Source organism: Panthera onca, chromosome A1 (assembly GCF_046562875.1).
Source record: "Panthera onca isolate mPanOnc1 chromosome A1, mPanOnc1 haplotype 2, whole genome shotgun sequence".
Taxonomy (NCBI): Eukaryota; Metazoa; Chordata; class Mammalia; order Carnivora; family Felidae; genus Panthera; species Panthera onca.
Genome location: NC_138339.1, coordinates 61,138,924 through 61,162,287, shown reverse-complemented (window position 1 = coordinate 61,162,287; position 23,364 = coordinate 61,138,924). Strand labels below are relative to the sequence as shown.

At 35.8% G+C, this 23,364-nt stretch overlaps 1 protein-coding gene across 3 annotated transcripts in view; it reads right to left on the bottom strand.

Moving 5' to 3' along the window:
* The window catches only part of RANBP17 (RAN binding protein 17), a 331,490-nt gene that overhangs the window by 249,063 nt on the left and 59,063 nt on the right, over positions 1–23,364 (bottom strand). For all 3 annotated transcript variants that reach the window (XM_060635017.3, XM_060635018.3, XM_060635019.3), the window contains 2 exons: positions 18,799–18,904; positions 8,314–8,449 (listed from right to left, as the gene is read on the bottom strand). In XM_060635017.3, the coding sequence (XP_060491000.3) occupies positions 8,314–8,449; positions 18,799–18,904 (242 nt within the window). The remainder of the gene's footprint in view (positions 1–8,313; positions 8,450–18,798; positions 18,905–23,364) is intronic.

Here is a 23,364-nt window from a genome sequence, read left to right as displayed (position 1 = left end):
TCAGTGTTATTATAGAAAGATATGAGTTTAGAGTCATTGTGATGTCTGTAGGTTTCATGCTTGTAGCGATGTCTCTGGTACTTTGTCTCACAGGATCCCCCTTAGGATCTCTTGTAGGGCTGGTTTAGTGGTGATGAATTCCTTCAGTTTTTGTTTGTTTGGGAAGACCTTTATCTCTCCTTCTATTCTAAATGACAGATTTGCTGGATAAAGGATTCTCGGCTGCATATTTTTTCTGTTCATCACGTTGAAGATTTCCTGCCATTCCTTTCTGGCCTGCCAAGTTTCAGTAGAGAGATCTGTCACGAGTCTTATCGGTCTCCCTTTATATGTTAGAGCACGTTTATCCCTAGCTTCTTTCAGAATTTTATCTTTATCCTTGTATTTTGCCAGTTTCACTATGATATGTCGTGCAGAAGATCGATTCAAGTTACGTCTGAAGGGAGTTCTCTGTGCCTCTTGGATTTCAGTGCCTTTTTCCTTCCCCAGACCAGGGAAGTTCTCAGCTATTATTTCTTCAAGTACACCTTCAGCACCTTTCCCTCTCTCTTCCTCCTCTGGAACACCAATTATGGGTAGATTATTTCTCTTTAGTGCATCACTTAGTTCTCTAATTTTCCCCTCAGACTCCTGGATTTTTTTATCTCTCTTTTTCTCAGCTTCCTCTTTTTCCATAATTTTATCTTCTAGTTCACCTATTCTCTCCTTTGCCTCTTCAATCCGAGCTGTGGCTGTCTCCATTTTATTTTGCAGCTCATTTATAGCATTTTTTAGCTCCTCCTGGCTGTTCCTTAGTCCCTTGATCTCTGTAGCAATAGATTCTCTGCTGTCCTCTATACTGTTTTCAAGCCCAGCGATTAATTTTATGACTATTAATCTAAATTCACTTTCTGTTATATTGTTTAAATCCTTTTTGATCAGTTCGTTAGCTGTCGTTATTTCCTGGAGATTCTTTTGAGGGGAATTCTTCCGTTTCGTCATTTTGGATAGTCCCTGGAATGGTGCGGAATTGCAGGGCACTTCCCCTGTGTTGTCTTGAATAACTTGCGTTGGTGGGCGGGGCCGAAGACCTGATGTCTGCCCTCAGCCCACCGCTGAGGCCACAGTCAGACTGGTGTGTACCTTCTCTTCCCCTCTCCTAGGGGCAGGATTCACTGTGGGGTGGCGTGGCCCACCTGGGCTACTTGCACACTGCCAGGCTTGTGGTGCTGGGGATCTGGCGTATTAGCTGGGGTGGATCGGCAAGGTGCACAGGGGCAGGAGGGGCAGGCTCAGCTCACTTATCCTTTGGTGATCTGCTTCGGGAGGGGCCCTGTGGCACCGGGAGGGAGTCAGACCCACCGCCGGAGGGATGGATCCGCAGAAGCACAGCGTTGGGTGTTTGCGTGGTGCAAGCAAGTTCCCTGGCAGGAACTGGTTCCCTTTGGGATTTTGGCTGGGGGATGGGTGAGGGAGATGGCGCTGGCAAGCGCCTTTGTTCCCCGCCAAGCTGAGCTCTGCGTCCGGGGCTCAATGACTCTCCTTCCCGTTGTCCTCCAGCCCTCCTGCTCTCCGAGCAGAGCTGTTAGCTTATAACCTTCCAGATGTAAAGTCCCGCTTGCTGTCTGAACACACTCCGTCCAGCCCCTCGGCTTTTGCAAGCCAGACTCGGGGGCTCTGCTTTGCCAGCGGGCTGCCCCTCCGACCCGGCTCCCTCCCGCCAGTCCATGGAGCGCGCACCGCCTCTCTGCCCTTCCTACCCTCTTCCGTGGGCCTCTCATCTGCGCTTGGCTCCAGAGAATCTGTTCTGCTAGTCTTCTGGTGGTTTTCTGGGTTATTTAGGCAAGTGTGGGTGGAATCTAAGTGATCAGCAGGACGCGGTGAGCCCAGCATCGTCCTACGCCGCCATCTTCCTAGAGTCCTCACATTTATTTATTTTTGAGAGACAGAGTGAGACAAAGTGAGAGTGGGGAAGAGGCAGAAAGAGAGGAAGACACAGGATCGGAAGCAGGCTCCAGGCTCTGAGCTGTCAGCACAGAGCCTGACACGGGGCTCAAACCCACAGACCTGATCATGACCTGAGTTGAAGACAGATGCTCAATCGACTGAGCCACCCAGGAGACCCTCCTTTCATTTTTAAAGATAGTTTTGCTGGATATGGAATTCTTGGTTACTAGTTCAGCACTCTATGTCATTGAAGGATCTTCTGGCCTCTCCTGTTTCTCAAGACTAGTCAGCTATTAATCTTACTGGTACCCCTCACGTGTAATGAGTTTTTCTCTTTTCTTTTTTCTTTTTTGTTTTGATTCAACACTTCCATATGTCACTGGGTGCTCAACACAACAAGTACCCTAATCAACATCACCTGTTTAACTCATCCCCCCACCCACCTCCCTTCTGGTAACTGTGATGAGTAGTTTTTCCCTTGCTGCTAAAATTTTTCTCTTTGTCTTTCAGCATTTTTACTATGATGTGTTCTTAGTGTGGGTCTTTAATTGCACTTCTTTGATGTGTAATGCTTTTCACCAAATATGGTTAAGTTTTAAGCCAATATTGCTTTAAGTGTTTTTTTCTGATCCTGTCTCACTTCCTTTTCTGGTATTCTTCTACCAGGTACTCCATGATATTTTGGTGTATTTACTGGTGACCTACAGTTCTCTGAGACTCTGTTCACTTTTCTTCATTCTTTTTTCTCCCTGTGCCTCAACATCTCATTTTCATTTACTGTACTTTCCAACTACAGAATTTCTATTTGTTTCCATTTTTAATAATTTCCATCTCTTTATTTAAATTCTCTATTTGATGACACATTGTTATCATACCTTACTTCACTTACCTCACTAATTTTAACAATATTGAGTCTTCCAATTCATAAACATGATATATATCTATTTATTTAGGCCTCATTTAATTTCTCTCAACGATGTTTTAGAGTTTTCACCCAGTCCGAGAATTTTATACATTTTCGACTTTGTTAGATATTGCTGTTTTCCAAAAATGTTTTACTGGTTTGGATTCCACTAGCAGTGTATAGGAGTATTAGCTATTTTACTTCATCACAAATACATGCTTTCATCAAACTTTTTAACTATCTCCAGCTAATAGGCATGATATGATTATTGCACTATAGCTTTAATTTGCATTTCCCTTAGTCCATGAAAGGATGAACATTTTTTCATGTTGATTATAAACCGTGATTTTTCTATAAATTGTTTACTCATATCTTTGGCACACTTTTTTTTTTACTAGGTTGTTCTTCTCTTATTGATTCATAGAAATTGTTTATATAACTGGATATTGATTCTCTTTAAGTTACATGTATTGGGTCTTACCCTGTCTCTAGCTTGTCTTTTTACTTTGTTTACTGTGTACTTTGAGCTGCAGAAATTTTTATTTTTAATATGGGCAGAATTTATCAACCTTTGGGTTTATAGTTTGGGCTTTTCATGCCTTTAAAAGAAATCCTTCCTCGGGTGCCTGGGTGGCTCAGTCAATTAAGCTGTTAGTGGAGAGCCTGTTTAGGGATTCGGTCTCCCCCTCTCTCGGCCTCTGTCCTGCTCGCCCTCTCTCTCAAAAATAAACATTAAAAAAAAAAAATCCTTCCTGTCCTTATATCATAGTCCCCTGCCTTTCAGACTAAGAGTCACCAACTTAGATTTGATTTTTTATATACTGTGAAGTAATAATTCAAAACTTTAAATAGATATAACCAAATGTCCAGCATCCTTTATTTAATAGTCTGCCTCTTCCTGTACTATTTCAATGTTTAAGTGGGGAGGAAGGTTTTATAATTTTTTATTTATTTGCCCATCTTCCTCTTTAATTAACAACTTAGAGGACAGATAGACCATTCTATTTGCCATTGTATCCTGGTCTTAGTATATAGTAGTTACTTATTAATATTCATCAGACAGTAAGTAGGAATAGGTGACAGGACAAAAAGTGTAGCACATACAAAGCATGTCACAGAACAGAAAAAACTGCCAAAAGAAAAGGTTGCAAGGGTACACAAAGTCTAACCATAAGAAGGAACTCATTTATATAATGAGAAACCAGTAAGAATTTTAAGCAGAGAAATTCTGTAAATTTTAAAGTCTGACAAAAGCAAGTATTAAGACAACATACAGCAACATATAATCTGCTGGGAGAGGGAAAACAGGCTATTCTAACATTTAAGAGAGGAACTTGGTAATATCTTGTAAAGCTGAAGTGATGTACCGTCTACAGCCCAGCAATTCTACTCCCAGTATTTACCTTCAAGATACTCATACACATGCATGAGGAAATAGGTATTTGAATGTTTACTGGAGTATTTTTTATAAACTTTAAAATTGGACTAAAAAAATTTAAAAAAATAAAATAAAATTGGAAACAACCTAGTGTATATTAACAGAAAAATGAATACATAATGGCACAATAATATACTGTAATACCATTCAGTAATTAAATTAGAACTATACGTATCACCATGGATAGATCTCAAAAACAATGTGGATCAAAACCAGCAAGTTCCTGCATACTAATTTTCTATAGAGTTAACAGTACTAGGTTTTGTTTATAAGTACATAGAAATGTGCGACCAGAACACAATCATGCATGAAAATAACATGAAATTTAGGACAGTGGTTACTTTGGCACAAGAAGAACAGAATCAGAGCAGCAACAGGCCATTAATGTTTAATTTAAAAATATACAGATATGAAGCAAATAGGGCAAGGTATTCAGATTTGACAAAGATGGGTGTATGAGTGTCCATTACATTATTTTCCCTGGTTCTCTACTGAAGAAAATATTACTTTGGTGGCAGTATGGAAAATGGATTGGAGTGGGGGAAATGCAAGAAGGAAACAAAGAGGACAATAAGATCTGAAATCCAGTGAGAAATGACAAGCAGTAACAATGAGGATAAAAATGAAGGGGACTGAGAAGAATGAAACAGAGATATTTAGAAAATAAAATCAACATGATTAGGTGACAGATCAGATATAAGAAGTAAGAACAAAGGGGACATTTTGAGTTCACAGTCATTCTTCCTCAAAATAGGGAAGTAGGTGGAAAGGGTTTCAGGAGATAGTTCCTGTTTAGGACCTATTGAGATTGAAGGGCCTGTTCAATATCCCAGTGAAAGATCCAACAGGAAGCAATACAGCAAAGTGATCAGCAGCATAGGCTCTGTTATCAGGTGTCCTAGTTCAAATCCAGATTCAACCACTTAAATACATCACTAATTAACTATTCCAGACCTCAGTTTCCAAGTCTGTAAAAAGGGATGGGGAAGTGTTAATAAAAAACAGCTATTCCCATGGAACTTTTGTGAGATGAAATTAGATGCCTGTCAAATGCTACGTGAAGTCTTTGGCAGACTACTGCTTCAATAAATGCCTACGGCTATCATTTGTGGCTCTTCCTTCTCATATATAGCACATACTTCTATTCTGTGCATCACTTAGGACTCTTTGCACTTACTTGATGCATATGTAAAAAATTCAAGATAGATAACAGTACACCTTATTTAAACTTGCTGAACAATTTCACTAAAGTCAGCATCATTTTCCAACTCAAGAACATACCTTTTATCACATGAAAGTTTATCAAGTGGGAGATTTAGACTCAAATCCCGTGGAATTCTACTAAATATATACATTCAACCACTATCTAGTAGGAAATACATAAGTAATATGCCATGCACTTGGAAGTGATAATAAAAAAGGTGGAGACAGTCCTAACCCAAATTAGAGTCAAAATATGTTTTGCTAACAAATGATTACAATGCAGTGTAATAACGCTAAAAAAAGGGGGGAATTACAGGTTGCTATAGAACACATAAAAGGAATTCTCCCAGAATTTAAGAAGGTCATCTTAAAGGATGGGGTATCTGATGTGAAAGATAAAGTAGGAGTCAGCAGAGTAAGGCAGAAAAGTGAAAGTTTGATTCAAAAGAAATAGTGTTCTAGGCAGAGGAAACATTTTGCCCAAAGGCCTAGAATTTACAGAGAACACAGACTGTTGACGAAGCTGAAAAAAGTTTAGTACACATAAAGTATATAGTACAAGTATGGAGGACTGAGGCATGAAACTGGTGACATACATAGAAAAGAGACTGGGAAGAACTTTGTAAGTCACATTCCATATGATCCAATTAAATGAGCTAATGCTTAAGAGGGTCTAGGACAGCTCCTAATACAAAATAAGTACCCACTAAATATTACTTTAGTGCAGTCTAACTCTTAACACTTTCCCCTTTTTTGCCACAATTTGGAATGTGACAATATACTCACCAGAAAAAAAAAAAAATTTTCCATCTGGTCTTCCTTGGTTGGTTGCCAGAAAACTAGTATGTAGAGAACTTACAAATGTGTTAGGTGGTCTGTTTCATTTGTGAAATGGGAACAATAACACCAACTTTGAAAAAAACAAACAAAACAATACCAACTCTGCAGGATTACTGTTAAGGACTAGAGGAGTGCGAAGAGATCCTAAAAAGAGTGCCAGGGCACATATTAAAGACTCTCCAAAACCTCCTCAAACTTCCTATTAAGGCAGATTGGCAGACAAGCCAGAGAAAAAGAAAGCAGAAAGCTCTGGTTTCCCTTTAGGGTTATGCAGTAGGAATGCCTTAAAAATAAGATTGCTGTCGGACTAAACACTTTTTGGTAAGGAAAGATGCATACACCAAAAATGTTAAATTACAATGACCAGTCTGATGATGTGTTTATTTTTTCCTAACATGTAAGCTCTTTCAAAAAAGAAAAGTTGACCTTCCATAATTCACTTTTTTCATATTACCTTGTATTAAAGGATATATAAATATATCTGTCTTTTCCTGTGACTGTTTGTTTGTTGATATCTAGAGTTCTCACATATATATAAAATATACATATATATTTTAATACAACAAATAAAAATTGGGGGGAAAAACTCCTAAATCCCATTGCTCTAAACAACTAATCTCATCTTACATATTTCTTTCCAAGTATTTTAAACACAATTAATTTGAAGGCTTTTCTACTCCATATTACACTATTCTGATTTAAGATCCAGACCAAACAAATACTGGGTTAGCAAAGTTTGAAGAGTATTTGTATTCATTTTTGTGAAAGCAAAACGGCAAACTCTCTGGGTACATTTAAAATAAGACAATTTATCATAATTTGATATACTCTCAACCTTCAAGTAACACATCTGGGATTTTAAAAGAGGCACCCTGTATAAATTTCATACCATGTAATTTTTGTCTGATTCTAATTTGTTTTACTATCCAACTAAAACATTTATTTCTAGTTACTCCTTTTTCTCCCTAATGGTCTCATTCAATAGCAGCTAGATTCTAAGAAATTTTTACTGAAATTAATCCTAATTGGCAAGAAAATATCACAATATATGTGACTAAGGAAGCATCAAGCTACATCACTTTCTTAAAAAGCAAGTTAAACAAACCTGAAATAAACTAAAGGGTAATATTAACAAAATCAAACAAAAAGTTCCCATTATACAACTACTGTGAACAGAAAACCATAAATGTACTGAAGGTTAAGCCAAATTTCCCAGGGGATAAGAAGCTTAGTTCTATATAAAAAGCTTACTCTAAATATTTCAAATACGAAATCCTTCAACATTACTAATAAAAACTATAAATCCAAAGGAGGTAAGACTATCCTTAGGACTTCTCTTGCAGACAAGGTTTGGAAAGAGTTACTATTACAGAAGAAGAAAACGTCATAGATTTTACTCAGTGTCACAAGTACTACTAAATATCTGGTTAGGGTTCACATAAATGCCCTCAATAATCCCTCATTATGCCTTAGGATCAATTCATCTAAATTTGCTGAAGCTAAAACTTCAATTATCATACTATGAGTGTGATTTAACTGTGGCCTCTCAAAGACATGTCTAGCTTTCCTGGTCCCCATCACTTACGTAAAAATGCTGAGCAATGAGCAAAAAATATACTGGAAACCACATAAAGAAGTAAGTGTCCAAAAAATCCCAGAACTACAAAAAGAATAAATCTTTTGTTTCAAATCTTGAAATAAACATAATAGGGCAAAATCCATTAAAGTATTTTAAATAATCTTAACTGTTTAATGACTAGACATAAAAATAATATTCACTAACTCTCCCAACCTTTGAAGAAAATGGTAAATCTAGGCATAAAACAAGCAAATTAATCTCACAGTGTTTTCAATACCAATTAATCAATCAATTTCAATTCATCAATTAAATTTCTTACGTAGAAATTGCCCAAATATATCATTCAGCTTAAAGCTATTGTATGTGAGCATCTTTATTCATTTTCAGTAACATTTTTTTAAAAAATCTCTAGTAAAAACCTACCTTTGAGGTTCTTTGAAGTTGATCACCAACATATGTTTTACGAAACTGATCCAAGAACCACAGAATTGCAAGCTCTATTTTCTCATTAGAACACTGAGGTAATCCGGTATCCATTAAAGATATAAGCTGAAAAACTCTTTTCATGAAGGAGAAAAAAAGGCTTCAGTAAAAATTCTTGGAGAAACAACATTAAAACATTTATTGTCAATGCAATGTAATATATAATCACTGTAAAAAATGGAAAAATACAAAAGCTTATAAAGAAGATAATTTAAAACCATGTGAAATTCTACTTCTAAGATATACTACAATTTGGTCTAATTGCTTCTAGTCTTTTTCCTAAAACACATACCTACATATATATGCATAGAAAGCTATAAAGACATACACTTATTATTTTACTAAAACTTTATATAGAATGCATATAACATACACATATAAATATATAATATGTATATATAGATATAAATAAACACCTATAGATATATATGCATGCATACATACAAATTAATATCTATATCCATATAAAATTTTAGTAAAGGAAAAATGATATTGAATGTGTAGTTTTGTATTTTACCTTTTTATTAAACCTTATGTTTTTATATAATTATGTATTTGGGAGTCACATGACTCAAATATTAAAACAATCAAGAGATACACCAATCAAGTTATATCACTTTTTCAATGAATAATAAAAATTTTACCTGAAATAACTTACAAGATGATCATAATAAAATCAAGTATTTTTTTTAAGTTGGCTCCATGCCCAGCATAGAGCTCACTTTGGGACCTGAACTCACAACCCTGAGATCAAGACCTGAACTGAGATCAAGAGTCAGATGCTCAACTGTCACCCAGGCGCCCTAAAACCAAATATTTTTAATACAAGTATGCAACTATTATTATCAGATAATCATAAATGAACTAAAGGTTAAGTTAAATTTCCTAGAGAAAAAGTTTAACTCAATATAATGAAAAGCTTAGTCTAGAATTTTCAAAAGAGAAATCCTTCTATTATCTATTTTCATTAAAAATTTCTAGGGGCGCCTGGGTGGCTCAGTCAGTTGAGCGTCCAACTTCGGCTCAGGTCATGATCTCGAGGTCCGTGAGTTCAAGCCCCACATCGGGCTCTGTGCTGACAGCTCGGAGCCTGGAGCCTGCTTCGGATTCTGTGTCTCCCTCTCTCTCTGCCCCTAACCCACTCGCATTCTGTCTCTGTCTCTCTCTCAAAAAAAATAAACATTAAAAAAATTTCCAGTGGACGGCTGCTAAGCGCCTAGTATTAAGAAAATCTGTTTAATAATCTTTCTAAGAGCTAAGAGTACAAGTTGTTGAGGAACAGCACCTTTGTCTCCTTTTTCTAACTGCACAAAGGCAGCGGTGCCTAGCCAACCCACACACTTCTTTCCATACATGCACACAGGAACACTGTTAATAGTTTATGTGTCCTTCCGGAGATTTTTTTAACTGTATATACAGGCAAATATGACTAAATATTCTCCTCTCAACTCTCTTAAACATATGGAACATACACTATACTTATGGTTCCAAACCTAGCTTGTTCCATTTAACAACTGATCTTAAGATCTTTCCATGTCAGACATCAAGAGTTTCCTCATTCTCTCTTGCAGCTGTTTAACATTTCATTGTAGAAATATACCATAATATTTTCAAACATTCCCCTACACATGGGCACTGAAGTTAAGAATTTTTTGCTGTTGCAAAATTGCTGCAATTAGCCATCTTACACAATCATTTCACACATGTACAGCTACAATATATGCTTCTAACAGTGAAACAACTAGTTTAAAGAATATAAACTTTTATAACGTTGATGATTATTAGCATATTGCTCTCCACAGAAACTGAAACAATTTATCTATCATCAGTCTAGGAGAGTATCTGTATACACTCATATAAGATAATTCGGATGATATGAAAATTTAAAATTTATTAATATCTGAAAAATGCATCTCAGTACAGTTTTATTTTGTATTTCTGTCATGTACATGAGGTTAAAATGTTTCCGTTTTTAAGCCGTATATATGTCCTTTCCTGTGACCTGTTTGTTCATATCCTTTGCCAATTCTTTCTATTGGGCTCTCTTTGCTGATTTCTAGAAATTCTTTACACACACACACACACACACACACACACACACACACACACACATATTAGAAAACTGAGTCCTTTGCCTATGCAATGTGATTAATGCCATACAGAAGCTTTTGTTAGGTTTTTATTATGCAAAATTTTTTATCAGCTTTTTCTTTTATGATTTTACATAATAAAAAGGTCTTCTTCCTGAATATGAGGTATTTTTATGTTTCTTTTTTTTTTCTTTTTTTACATTTACCTCTCTGATACATTTGAACTTATCTTGAACACATCTTGTGAGATATGGATCAACATTATTTTTTCCCAGATGGCTACCCAGGTGTTTCAACACCATTTCTGTCTTGTATAGTCTATCTTTTGCTCACCATTTCAATTATATCCCTTATCATATAGACTAGGTTCATGTATGCATTCAGATTACTTTACTGGACCTTTTATTCTGTTCTAGCACCTAACTAAATATATCTTGATCAATTATTTTTTTCATATTATTTAACTTTTCCAAAACATTATTTTTAATAGATGTATAATATTAAGACTATGTCAAAATCTAACCATCTCATTTTGAATATAAATTCCTATTTCAGGGAAATATAACTACTTCCAAAGAATTCTACAAAGTGTCTAAGTTATAGCATATGAAGTTCTTTTAAAAAGTTAGTACTGGGGCACCTAGGTGGCTCAGTCATTTAAGCATCTGACTTTGATCTCACGGTTCATAGGTTCAAGGCCCATGTCAGGCTCCACGTTGCCAGCACTGAGCCTGCTTGGGATTCTCTCTCTCCCACTCTCTCTCAGCCCCTCCCCCTCCAAATTAAATATATAAACTTAAACAAATTAAAAAGTTGGTACTTCTTGCCAAAGTGTTATGAAATAATATGATGAAAACCATTTTATGGTTATTATTTCCTATATTTGTATTATTTAAAAGTAACTTTCACCTACCAAATATTTTTAATACCATTAAAATTTATGAAGGCAAAGTTACTGAAGATTACATTTAAGAATTAGGTTACTATAACCGGTTGTTTGTTTTTTTTTTCCTAAGAAGATGTATTTGTTCTGTAATTTTTAGAGAAGTGACAAAGCTTTTAGTCTGGGTATTTTTTAATTAGCAGATTGTTGGAGTAATTTTTAAATAAATAGATATATTCAGCAAACTGTGTCTAGATCCAGGTGAGTTTTCAAGTGACTTAGGCATATCTTGTTTTTGAATTCTTTATTGAGTGGGACCTCCCTTTTCCTACTCTAGCTCTCTGTTGGTTCTATGTACTTTCTCTTGTTTACTTTTATTTCCTTTTTATAGCATACATTCCAAAATCCTAGGAAGATGTGAAACCAAAAGACAGTTTGTTGGGATGTCTTTACAACTCATATTAAGCTGGTGATTTGCATTTGCCTAAAAGGCAATGGCATCCCAGCAGGAAAGCAGGAAAGAGTTCCCAGCAGGGTACAGGATCCATTTGTCAAAGAAGTTTTGGTAGTTGTACCAGAAGTACAGTTGCAAAAGCCTAAGGTCCAAATAACCACGGCTTACACAATATGGATATTTATTTCTCACTCAAGCAAATATCCAAGGCAGTCCTCCAGGACTAGTTAGCCCTCCACAGTGCATCAGGGATTCAGGTTCCTCACATCTTGTTGTTACATTTGCCTCCATTCACACAATCACTTTGTGGCCTAAGATGGCTTCTTTAGCTCCACCCCACAGGTCCACACATCTGGCACACACCACATTCACTTACATCTGACTGCCTAGAACACAATCACTTAACCATACCTAGCTGCAAGAGAGTCTAGTAAATCTGGTCTTTATTCAGGTGGCCACATACCCACTGTAAGAATCAGGTATTCTATTACTGCAGAAGAAGGGAAGAAGAAATGCTGGACAGCTAGTAACCTCTGCCACAGTGCCCTTCGAAGATCTGTGGCTACCTCTAAAAGTGCTTAAGAATAAAACTTGCATTATATATATAATATTCACTTCCAGTTTCACTTTATTGTCCTACACATACTGTTTCCTTTATGTCAAATTATTTCTGGTAAAGAGCATGGGGGGAATAAAAAGACAAGTATATCATTAAATAATTTCAATCCAAGTATAAAGCACAGCATTTCAAATTCAAAGAGATGAATTTTGGATAATCAGTTGTTAATATTCCCCTAGATATCCAAATAAATAAGTATTCATTTAGTCAACAAATATCTGAGGGCCTACTATGCGGCAGGTGTGTATCAGGAGTTCAGAATATAAGTAAACAAGACATATATATTCTCAGTCCTCCAGAAACCTATCGTCTATGCAGGGAAAGACATAAAATAAGGAATTAAAGAATGACAAGTACTATCATAAACAGTATAAAAAAATTGGGGAAGATTCTTAACATTCTAGGATGGAAAACGGCAAAGAAAGAATGTGTGGAGAGAAAGGAGAAAACATGTGTAACTATCCAGAGAGGGCAGAAAAGGCATGGCTCAGTTCAGAGCTAAGGAAAGTTCGATATGGCTACAAAGCAGTCAGATGAAGCTAATGAGACAGGCAGGAGCCAGATTATGAACCTGATGAGCCATGTTGATTTTAACCCCAGTAGCAATGGCAAGTACTTTGCTCAGAGTTTGAGCAAAGCACCGACCTAATCAGATCTGTACTTCAGATTCAGGAAGCCAGAGAGGAAGCAAGGTGTCCACTTAAAACTGTAGCATGAATCCAGGTGAAAGATGATAGGAACTACAACAGCAGGGGCTAGAAACAACTGGACTAAAGGGCATAACTAGAAGGTAGAGCTGACAGTATCTGAAAATGAAGACTACATGGATGCTGGTGAGAGAGAAAAAAGGAAAAGTTAAGAATAACTTCCAGGATTCAGACTTAGGCAATCGAGCGGATGGCAAGGAGACACGCGAAGAGGTCAGGGCTGGGAGTGGATAGAAGAGAGAAGTTTAATGTTAGCCACTGAATTGAAGACAAATGTGAAACAGAACGTGCAAGTGAAACAGTTCAACAGGTATCTGGAAGTTAGAAGATAACAATGACTACAACACAGAATCACTGAGCAATGCTGAGGGCTCAGCTGAGGTGAAAACTGGCATTCTGATTGACAAATGGCACCTGTATAGAGGTATGCAATTCTTTTGTTATCACTTAACGGGTTAGAGAAAACTCTGAATTCCTTCAGGGTTAAGGTTTTGCCAGGCAGTTGAGGTAAAAATACAACGGTGAACAAAGCAGATAAAGCTTATTCCTTTCCTTACACTAGTGGAATGAGCAAATAAACATAAGGGGTAATAAAGACTAGGAAGAAACTAAACTAGGATAGGGTGTTATTATAGACTGGGAAATCAGAGGAAGAGACAGCTGCATATAGACCTACTTGACTGAAGTGAAGGAGTACCCTATAAACATCTGGAAGAAAGCATTCCTAGCAGAGAAGTGCAAAGGCCCTAAAGTGAGAACATATTGGTAATACTCAAATAGCAAGGAGGCCCTTGTGGTTGGGCTGAATGAGAAAGAGGAGGAAATGAAGTCAGAGAAGTAGTACAAGAGGCTCTGAGCCCTGGCAAGGACTCTGGAATCTGTCATGTGTGTGACAGGAAGCCACTGGAAGCTTATGAACAGAGTAGAGCACCACGATCTAATGGGAAAGAAGTTGAAGTCATCCATACGACAGCAGAGTCTGAGAGAGAGAACAAGACTCTGAGCTAGCTGCCAGAGGTTTCATGAGTAATGAGGGATGACTTGGAGAAGAACAGGCCAGAGAAGTGAGGAGAGATGGGGGGGGGGGGGGGGGGGTAACTGAGAAGAATAAGCCTAAAAGCAGCAGTCGCTCTATTAGCACGAGCAAACTGAGAAGACACAGGATGAATAAAACACAGTCTCTGGGTAATCACTCAAGAGGGTTACGTTCTGGTAATGAGGAATGAAACGGAAATGACTATAAAATTATCTTTATTTAATTAGAATTGCATGGCCTGAGCACAAATATATTTATTTGCCAAGTTAAAGTAGCATATTTAAATATGTTAAAGTAACATGTTTTAATTATAATTATCACAATATTGGGAGCTTTTGTGAATATTAACCTTTTCCTGATAAAATAGCATATAGGTTTCCGGCAGAAGCTTCACGGTCTTCTAATTTGGTATTGTTCCCCCAGGAGTTAAAAAGGTATCATGTAACAATACACAGAAGGCAACAGTATCACAGTTCCAGTTACTTGGAACTTCTTCATATGAAATTGATATTTTAAAATTCTACATATAACCACATTCTTATTTAATTTAAAATCTCAACATTTCAAAACAGATATTTATATTTTTTCTATGCCCCACCTTGATCTTGAATCTGCTTAGCCCTGTTTACATATACACCAACCTCACCACTACCTCTCACCCCATCCCTGGCCTCAACCACTTGTCTTTTGACTCCAGTAAGATTCACACACTTCCTGCAGTTGTAAATCTTTACCCGGGGAAGAGGTAAGGCCTAGGACAGCTCCAGCCCCTACCTCCCACCCCAACAGGACCAACAGAAGCTCTGGCTTCCCCAGCGATACCTCAAAGAGGCCAGGGAACACAACTATGAAGTATGAAAAGGTTGAGCACCCCGGGAGTAGACACTAACTAGTAAGAAACGGGACACAGAAATAAGCAGACAGAAAAATGCCTTGCCCTTAGACCCCCATCCTGCCACCACCATGAACTGTTTTGAAACACATTGGTCCATGTGGTCTCTGGGAAAAACTCCTGTAACAGCAAGCAACAAGGTCTGTAATGTACCATCTTATACACTTGATTCTCATTATTCATGGTAGTCATGTTCTCAAAAGGCATTATGAAAACTGTATTAGTCAATACTGAACCACTGTGCTCCCAGAGGAAATACAGGGTTAGGTTCCTGAGGAACACTGGTTACAATGTTTTCATTAACCAATCTAACAAATAACCTTGTTTTATGTGTGTTTCTCTTTAAAGACATCTTATTTATTAATATGTATTGTTGATCATTAACATTGAACTCACAGCTAATAGCACAACTTGGACCTGAATGAGGCTTACTTAATATACGTATCTTTTCTGTAAGGTACTTTACAGCTTTTTTGTTGTGCTTAGGAACATCAGACAGCACTTCAGCACTACAATGGGGACCATTGTAAATAGTAAAACCACCAACAAAAAGCACAAAAACGTGAGAAATATGGCACTAAACAGACAATGTAAAGGACACTTATTTACAGTATTAGAGTATGAAATAAGAAGGCAAAGCTGGGAAAATGGGTATCAGGCAACTCAAACTTCCACGCACATACATATCCAAAAACGACTGCAGTAGCACCAGAAGTGTTGGTTTTGGGGTTACAAATAAACTTTAGCAAGTACACAAATTTGCAAAACTGGAATCTGTGGATGAGGATTATTGACTGTATTTGTTTTCTCCTATTCTCTCAATTTTTCTTTTCCTTCATTTTTCCTTCCTTGAAAATGCACCTTTCTCCCCACTCTTCAATAAAACCTTAGACCATAATCTTCACCTAATGCTTTGTTTTCTAGGGAACGGCTAAAACGCAAATCAAATATTAAAGTTAAATATATTTGTTGCTTAAAGAAAAAATTAAAATTTTCTACTTGGCAAATATACACCTGCTTTTGTTTATTTCCTTGGCAAATATACCTGCTTTTGTTCATTTCCTGTTATATATTTCTCAGGAAAATAATGCCAGTGGGTACTTCTCTGCTTGATGATGAAAACTTTTAAAAAATCAAACTATAGCAAAAAGTATACTTACTTTCCACTTTATTAAACATGTAATGTTATATTAAAAGACAGCACGGAGGCAAATTATTCACTTTGTTTAAAATTAACCAAAGCATTTTAAGAATGCCCCAATTCATATTTTAAAGTTATTCTATATTGGAAATAATGAATCTTAGAAAAGCTGAAAATATTTGTGTTCCATTCAGACTCCAGTTTCACTGCAAAGGGGTAGTTTAAAGGTAGAAAAGAATATGGAATGAAGAGAAATTTTCTATTCAAAATGGCAACAAATTTATTAAACACTTAGGAATATATTTAAGATTAGTAAGGAAGGAGAGTGCCACAACCAGGTATAGTAATTTTAAGAACTTTGCCACTGGGTGGTGGCAAAACTGGGGTGACATACATCTGGGCAAAAAGCAATGGATAGTCAATTGTCCAATAGAAGCTTTGTTTATGATTGTTGACAAGATTTTTCACCTCATGACCGTAGCCTTAGTAAGAAGCAATGAATTACTTGCCTTATATTTCTATTCTACACTGAGGAAAACAGACTTCCAAGATCAGTGGAAAAGAATGAAAAGCCTAGAAAAAGACCTAAAATTTTCATGTAAAGATATAAGCAGCATTTCAAATGTGTGAAGGATGAGGTTCACATTAATTGGTTAACACTATGTAAACTCTGGAGAAAGTATATAAGACAAATGTCAAATATATTAAGAATTAAATATAAAAAACTGAAACCATAAAAAAACTAGGAAAAAACATAGGTGAGTATTTTTATTATCCAGGTGTGGAACAATTTTCTAAGCATGAACAATGGAGAAAATATGAAGGGTGGGGCGCCTGGGTGGCTCAGTCGGTTAAGCGGCCGACTTCGGCTCAGGTCATGATCTTGCGGTCTGTGAGTTCGAGCCCCGCATCGGGCTCTGTGCTGACAGCTCAGAGCCTGGAGCCTGTTTCAATTCTGTGTCTCCCTCTCTCTGACCCTCCCCCGTTCATGCTCTGTCTCTCTCTGTGTCAAAAATAAATAAATGTTAAAAAAATTGAAAAAAAAAAAAAAAGAAAATATGAAGGGAAAATTTCATAGATCTGAACACATAAATATTTAAATCCAGTAAGAAAGAAATTTCTAAAACAAATTAAAAACATGGAGAAAACATTTTCAAAATAAATAGCAAAATATTAAGATCTTTGATATATACTGAGTTCTTATAAACAAACTAGGAAAGATAATCACAAAAGAAAACTAGCTAAATGGTACAATCTATACATATTTAAAAATCACAGAGAAAATACAATTGGGAAAAGTAGGAATGGAAAAGAATGTTTGACATCACTTGTAACCAAAGCAATACAAAATTAACACAAGATATTTGCTGTTATCTGGGAAAGATAATCCTATTATCTAGGGTTCAACTGCAGAAAATATGGTTAACTCTCAAAGCCTTTGAGTTCAGAGAATAAACTAGTATTGAAACTCTTTAACATGCTATAGACCATTCCACCAACTCTACAGCCTTTAGGAATTAACTCTAATGAAATTATTTTGATCTAAAAGAATATTCACCTCAAAGCAGTTTACATTGAAGAAAAATTGGGAAACAACCTAAAATTCCCAAGACCAGGGTATGTTTAAATTAAGGAACAGCTTAGAATATTTAATGTCTAGGTAAAATCACAATATTATGCTTGATTTTTTAAAAAGAGAAGTGTTTGTGGGGCGGGGGTGGAGCAGATGGCATTTGGTAATATAGCACTTACCATTTGCCAGACATTGTTCTCAGCATCTTAAAAATATTAACTCATTTAATCCTTATAATAGCCCAAAATGAATTAGGTATTTTTGTCCCCATTTTAGTTTACAAAACAGTATTCTAGTATAATTTTTGTTTAAAAAATGTTGGAAAAGACACATGAAATGTACATATACCCTCAAGCATTAATTTAAAAAATTCAAAGGTCTTTAGCAAAATGACAGTAATAGTTACCTTCAAATTAATCTATGACTTTTCTTTTTATTTGAAATATTTAAGTGTCCAATAAAAACACATACGACTTTGTTATAAAGAAAGATTTTATTAAAAAGTAAATTAAAATATATAGAAAACCAACTCACGTGTATTATTCACATGTAGGAATTTTCCTCAGTGTTAAGGCAAGTAATTCATTGCTTCTTATTAAGGCTATAGTCATGAGGTGGAAAATCTAGTCAACAATCACAAACAAAGCTTGTATTGGGTAACTGACTATCCACTGCTTTTTGACCACACGTATATCACCCCAATTTTGCCACCACCCAATACACACCAATTTAGCAAGCTTTGTCAGATCCTAAGAAATAAAAAGCAACTTAAACCTTCATTTAGACGCAAGTCTAAACACTATTTAGACGCAAGTTTAAAGTATATGTGACTATAACACTTATTAGAGATTTGACTTCTACAAATCACTTAACCTCTAACCTCTATTAGTTTTCACACCAGTAAAAAAGAAAATAATACCTTCCTCAAATGGCCAAGTACAAAATGTTTTATCTTATAATTCCAGTTCAATAATAACTAAATTTCTTAACTACTTAGTAAATTTCTGTAAGTTTTATGGCCATCACTTACCGACAGGATAATTCTCCATCCATAGCATCATGTTCATCTGTACTGGTATAGGTTAACCTTCCCCCAACAACTGTCCCAACTAAGTATACCAGCCATGCAAGACGTCCTAAAACATAACAGGAAAGAGAAATGTTTAGGAGGTACTGATAGAAACAATGTTTATATTGCAGAAAATTCTGAAATTGGCAAAGTGATCTATTCTTCCAAACAAATGATAAACTACTGTGAACTCAGTCCTTGACAGAGAGTGGAGTAAGTTTTAAGTTTATCAAGGCAGCATAACAGTAAAAATTACAGATTTTACAGAGCTAAAGTTATGTTCAAAATCCCAGCTCAAACAATTTGTTATGTGATCTTGCGTAAGTTACTTACCCCTTTACACATTAGGGTTTTCATTTGAAAAATGGAGAAAATAATGTCTACCATGAAGACTTACAATTAAAATTAAATTGAACTAACAAAACACCTAAAGTAATGTGTAGAACCAGGGCTGTAAGTAAGTACTAATATAATCCACAGACCAACATCTTTTCTGGTCACTGACCAAACATGGTCAATGTTGATAATACCAGCCTGATCATTTTTAGTACTGTCCCTGTTTGAACCTAATAGATGGTAATAAATTTATCGCCTTTGTATTTTGTGCATAACTTTTTAAAATACAAGACTGTTGTATTTTATGCATAATTTTTTAAAATCCAAGATTGTCACCATTCAGATCACATAGTCTGACAACAAAATTAACTTCACGGGCAATACTAGCAAGGGCTTAACTAACTATAACAGTGGCATGCATGGCATCTACAGTTTTCACAAAATTGAGTAATTCAGAAATGGAGGTACTTATTGAATGATTTTTATTTAAGGCATATATCATTTTACAACTTAGAAGCACTGATCCATGTATCAGATTCTCCAAAATTCTCAAGACCTTTATGAACAATTAACAACATACCAGTTATCTTGCTAAAAAGAAATTTTGTGCTATTCTTAGGGACTGATTCTTCAAAGTTGACCAGGTTATTGCATAATACCAAAATCAAATATGTTCCTGTATTGAGAAACAAATCAATTATGTTCCTGTATTGAGAAATCTTCTCAAGTGAACTAAAGTTCAAGGGTATTAACTTGAATAGTCTTATGGATGTCTTTGCCTGTTGGAAGACTTAGGAAAGATAAATTCATGTAGAAAAAGAGCACATTCTTTCTATATTTCTGTGAATACTAGCCATCATTACTCTATAACTGATTAATTCCCTCTAACTTCAAGAGAGACATCAGCCTATTGAGGTGACAAACTTCCTGTAAGTTAGAAATATAGCCTGGCAAATATCCACATCCCCTATTGTATTATAAAACGACAATGAATAAATCAGAATAGACCCAATTATGCAGGCTGGGACATAAACAATGTGAAACAGATTCAATAGGAGACAAAAACACTAATTTGATGAAATAATTCATAAAACAGACTCAAGCCTCAAGATACACATAATTAATTTTTTTAAAAGTAACAGAACAAAAAGCCCATCTAGGAAGCTGAAGGTACTAAGAAAGTTGCCTATGTACTCAAAATTGTTTTATGATTAACATAAAAGTCTATTAGTAACACATGCTATCCCCTGATGACCCTACTTCTGTGGGTCCTCTCAAGTGATCTCTCTTCCACACTTCTTGTATCTCAGGCCTACAACATGGAGGTGTTCTTGATATTCCTGATGTCTATTTCCAAAATATTCTCCCTCCATCAAAAGCACTCAGCTGACATCTTATGTCATCAAACTATATTACCAAATATCCTTTCTGGCTGCAATGATCTACTCTCCCTCAGGTTATTTTCCCTTACTTTTTGAAGGTGTTCATTCCTGGCTTGCTGTCACTCTTTCCAACAAGACTTCTATTATAATCAGTAGTGGCTTCAACATATACAAAGATGAATCTTCCAACACTAACAATCCTTCATTCTACTGGGAATCTCCAACAGATGAACCTATCACTTTCTTTAACAACTTTACTGAAATATATAATTCACATACCATACAATTCATCCACTTATAAAAGTCATTGTTTTTAAGTAAATTCACAGGGTTGTACAACCACCACCACAACCTAATTTTAGAACATTTCATCTCTCACCAAAGAAATTCCACTCCATACCCCTCAATTCACCCCCATCCCTAAGCAACTACTAATCTACTTTATGTCTCCTCAGATTTTTCCCATTCTGGACATTTCATGTCAACAAATCATATAACATGTAGCTTTTGTAACTGTCTTTTTCACTTAGCATAATGTGTTCAAAGATCATCCATGTTGTAGTTTGTATTGGTACTTCATTTTTTATAGCCAAACAACATTCCATTGTTTGAACTTATGGTTGCCGGTGGGGTGGGGTGGGGGGTGTTGAAGGACAAGCAAGATGGGTGAATGGGAGGGGGAAATAGAAGCTTCCAGTTATGAAATGAATAAGTCATGGAAACAAAAGGCACAACATAGGGATTACAGTCAATGATACTACCATAGTATTGTATGGTGACAGATGGTAACTACACTTGTGGTAAGGATACCATAATGTATAGAAAAGGTGAATCACTATGTTGTATACCTGGAACTAATATAACACTGTGTATCAACCATATTTTTAAAAAATTCCATTGTTGGACATAGCACATTTTATTCATCTATACATCAGCTGATGGGCATTTGGACTGTTTCTACCTTTTGACTTTAAAAATAATGTTATTTATAGAAACAGCCCAGTGTCTTGTCCATGATATATATAGATAGATAGATAGATAGATAGATATAGAGATATCTATATATATAGATAGATCTGTATATATATCATATACACACACACACACACACACACACACACACACACAAAATGGAATATTACTCAGCCATAAAAAATGAAATGTTGGCATCTGCAGGGACATGAATGGAGCTACAGAGTATTATGCTAAGTAAAATATAAGTCAGTCAAATACCACGATTTCACTCATGTGGGATTTAAGAAACAAATGAACAAAAGGGGGGAAAAAAGACAGGCAAACCAAGAAACAGACTCAACTACAGAGAACTGGTATTTACTAGAGCAGAGGTGGGTGGGCGGTGGGTGAAATAGGTGATGGGATTAAGGAATACACTTGTTGTGATGAGCACCGGATGTTGTATGTAAATGTGGAAACACTATATTGTATACCTGAAACTAAAATTACACTGTATATCATCTAACTAGAGTTTAAATACTTAAAAAAATAATGCTGCTTTGAATATTTGTGCACATCCTTTATGTGGATAATTTCTCTTGGGTATACCTAGAAATGGAATTACTGAGTCACATGATACATATATTTTTAACATTTTAAGGAATGGCCAAACTGCTTTCTAAACCCGCATTACCACCAGCAATATATGAAGGTCCAAATCCTATCAACACTTGTTATTATCTTTTTTATTATACCCATCCTAGTGAGTGTGAAATGGTATCTTGTAATTTTAATATATCCTTTCCTGATGACTAATGATGTTGACCATCCTCACATCTGCTTACCAGCCACTTGCATGTCTTCTTTGGAGAAAGGTCTGTTTAAATCCTTTGCTCATTTTTAAATTGAGCTGTTTATCTTTTTTTATTATTGAGCTGTAAGGGTTCTTTATATATTATAGATACAAGTCCCTCATCAGATATGAAATTTGCAAATATTTCCTCCCATTCTCTGGGTTGTGTTTTCACTTTCTTGATGGTATCCTTTGAAACATTCTGAGATTTTTAATTCTGATGTCAAAATTTTGAATTTTTCTTTTGTTACTTCAGCTTTTGGTGTCACATTTAAGAAACCACTGCCCAACCCAAAGTCATGAAGATTTACTCCTATGTTTTCTTCTGAGTTTCATAGCTTTAACTCTTACATTTAGGCCTATGATTTATTTTTACTTAATTCTTGTATATGGTGGGAGATATTAGTCTTATTCTTTGCATGTAGTATCCAATTGTCCCAGCACCATTTGTCAAATAAACTATTCTTTTGTCATTGAATTGAATTTGCCACTCTTGTCAAAGAGCAATTCATTATACATTGAAGGATTTATACCTGGACTCTCAATTATATTTCACTATTCTAGTGTCTATCTTTATGCCAATTCCACACTGTATTGACTACATTTCCTTTTTAATAAATTTTGAAATCAAGATGTGTAAGTCCTTATACTTCACTCTTTTTCAAGCTAATTTTGAATATTCTGGGTCTTCTGGATTCCCTTATGAATTTAAGGATCAGCACGTCAATTCTTGCACTGAGGCCAGCTGGGATTTTAACAAAGATTGTGCTGAATCTATAGGTCAATTTGGGGAGTACTGCCATCTTACCAATATCAAGTCTTGTGATCCATGACCACAGGTGTCTTTCCACATAGTCAGATCTTTAATTTCTTTCAACAATGCTTTATAGTGGTTGGTATGTAAGTCTAACCCTTTTTTTAAACTTATGCCTATGTAATTTGTTCTTTTTTGATGCTATTTTACCTGAACTTATCTTCATTTTTGATTAATTGGTAATATAT